The sequence below is a fragment of the Poecilia latipinna genome, unplaced genomic scaffold (genome assembly GCF_001443285.1).
Source record: "Poecilia latipinna isolate Pla-1442-1.1 unplaced genomic scaffold, P_latipinna-1.0 Scaffold840, whole genome shotgun sequence".
NCBI lineage: Eukaryota > Metazoa > Chordata > Actinopteri > Cyprinodontiformes > Poeciliidae > Poecilia > Poecilia latipinna.
This window is the reverse complement of record NW_015113456.1, coordinates 93371-96122: the sequence shown is the minus strand read 5'-3', so window position 1 is coordinate 96122 and position 2752 is coordinate 93371. Positions and strand designations below refer to the sequence as shown.

Sequence of the window (2752 nt, the reverse complement as noted above, 5' to 3'; positions counted from 1 at the left end):
CTATCTTAAAACTAGCAAGAACAAGTGGAGCTGTTACAAAAGACAAAATTATGCGAGAATCTGAGTTTACATGTTGGTAAAAAAATAATAAAAGTTTTTAGTTTTTTTTGGCGGATTGTAGTGATTTCAAAAAGGGAAACTCAAAGAAAAAAATGGCAGAATAACTAAAGAAGAGAATAAAAAAGCACTAACTTGCAAATGTTATGTGCGTAATTGTGTTTGACAATATTTTATTTAAATATGATTCTTCTGTTAAATAATCCCATTTAAAACAAACATACCCAGAAAATGCACACTAACAAACCTTAAAAATTAAACAACGTAAAACCACTGCAATATATATGAGACTTTTTGATGTCAAATAACTAACAGGGATGACTATGGCCACTAAATCAGTCGATATCACAAGAGAGGTAGCAGTGAGAATCGAAATAAGCCAAAGTATTCAAGTGCATGGCTTACCTCTTCCAATGTTCTCCTCCTGTCAGGTAGCACTAGTGTGTCTGCATGACTTCCAGGTACTATGGTGGATCCAATACTCATTCTGGGTCCAACCAACATGTATCGTTTNCACCTGGAGTGTTATTCTCAGGAATATAAAATGTGTACGGATTTTTAGAGAATTCGGGGAAATTGTCATTTGCATCAGATACATCTACTATAATATTTATTTCTGAATGTAAGCTTGGTTCTCCTGCATCCTTAGCAACTATTAATACGTTGTATTGAAATGTCTGTTCTCTGTCTAGACCCGTTTTAGTTACTAGAGAATATATATTATTCTTTAAGGAAGGAGTTAAGAGGAAGGGAATATCTGGGTTTATGTAACACATAACTTTTCCGTTCAGACCAGAATCAGCATCTTTCACACTAATGAGCGCCACTGTTGTCCCTGGCTTTGAGTCTTCTGGGAGCGCTTGAGAAAATGACGTCACTTCAACCTCTGGTTCGTTGTCATTTAAATCGACAATATTGATTATCACACTTGTTTCTGTGTTCAGCGTTGCTGTGCCTTTATCGGATGCTTGAACATCAATTTCATATCTGCTACATTCTTCGAAATCTATGGTGCCTGAAACAACAATGACTCCAGTCTCGCGGTTTATATTAAAACGTTCACGTACCTGTGCATCCACGTCGTTTCCAAATGAATATTCAACCTGCCCATTTGAACCCTCATCTAAATCTGTTGCGCTAACTTGGATCACAGTCATCCCAACAGGGGAGTTTTCTTTTAATGACACAGTGTATGATTCCTGACTAAAAACTGGCGGATTGTCATTAGCGTCAGAAACATTAACAACTATTGTCATGTTACCAGATCGTGGAGGTTTACCTCCATCTAATGCTGTCAGAAGTAACACATGACTTTTAACTGATTCTCTGTCAAGAGGCTTTTCGAGAACTAAACTAGGTGTTTTGCGGTCTTCACCGCGATCTTTCACGTCTAATCGAAAATGTCTATTTTGACTCAACCTGTATTGCTGAACAGATAATAAACCACTATCAGCGTCCCGCGCAGCTTGCAACTGGAATTTTGCTCCTGGCAACGCAGATTCAGAAACATCCAAGATGTTTTCTTTTTGCTGGAATATGGGAGAATTGTCGTTAACATCCACAATCTCCACAATGACATGATTAATCTCCAGCGGGTTTTGAAGCACCAGCTTTAAGTCAATAAGGCAGTCCTTTCTTCGTTCGCAGATTTCCTCCCGGTCAATTTTTCCGTTCACGTACAAGACACCATCGTCTTGCTTGACTATAAAAGGAGGCTCTTTCGACCCGTAAACAATACGCATGCCCCTTTCCCTCCGCATGGTGTTATCAAGACCTAAATCCTTTCCAATGTTTCCAACAATTGTTCCTTCTGGAGCTTCTTCGAGGACAGAATACCGGAATTGCGCTGAAGAGCTGCTCCAAAACGACATCAAAACCATTATTATTGAAGTCCATTTTGTCTGCCCTCTCCGTGTTGATGATCGTCTTTGTTCCATGAGGAGAAAGAAAACAAATAATTGGAAAAATATACAACTCCCCGGAAGAAAAAAACTTTTCACATGTGCTAAAATTAAATTATTCCTACGCATTCGTTTTCAGAATGACACCATTCTGAAAGATATCTGCCAGATAAAAAGTGAAATTCATCAGCATTCACAATAACGACCTGGCTGCAATAACTGGATAGGAAAGAGATGGGTGTAGTCTAAACCATACAAGCACGCAGAGATATAGTTTGTTATTATACTGACACCAAGCGTCTTGGACGAAACCCTGCAGAATAGCAATCCAAACATCGAGATAAAAAATAAAAAAATACCTCAAGCAGGAAAATTGATACAAAAATAATGAAAGAAGCGTACCTTTTTTCCCCAACTCAAAGCTAGTTGACTTTAGGACACCTTCAGTAAGAGTTTCAAAAAGGTGAGAAATTCGGCATCAATTCCAACCTTTCAGAACCGATTTAGGTAACACTTTATTTGAAGGGGGTTGAATAAGACTGCCATGACATTTTCATAAACATGACATAACACATGTCATGAACATAAATAAGCCTTCATGAATATTTATGACTGTTGTCATAAAGCATCATTCGGTAAATTATGACACTTTTAATACAAAGTTGACATTATTCAAAATGTCTTTGTTATGACAACTTGAGATTAACCAAGAAATCATTACTGTTTAAACTTTACCTTTAATAACATAAAGTTACCTGATTTTTAAAGTGCAATCAGTAATACTTTTATAACAA

At 37.2% G+C, this 2752-nt stretch overlaps 1 protein-coding gene across 1 annotated transcript; it reads right to left on the bottom strand.

Moving 5' to 3' along the window:
• Window positions 1-539: 539 nt before the first annotated feature.
• LOC106956693 (protocadherin gamma-B1-like) lies at window positions 540-2246 on the bottom strand. The gene has a single exon (XM_015047694.1). It carries the CDS (start codon window positions 2085-2087, stop codon window positions 540-542), a length of 1548 nt encoding a protein of 515 aa, XP_014903180.1. The 5' UTR covers window positions 2088-2246.
• Window positions 2247-2752: the final 506 nt, after the last annotated feature.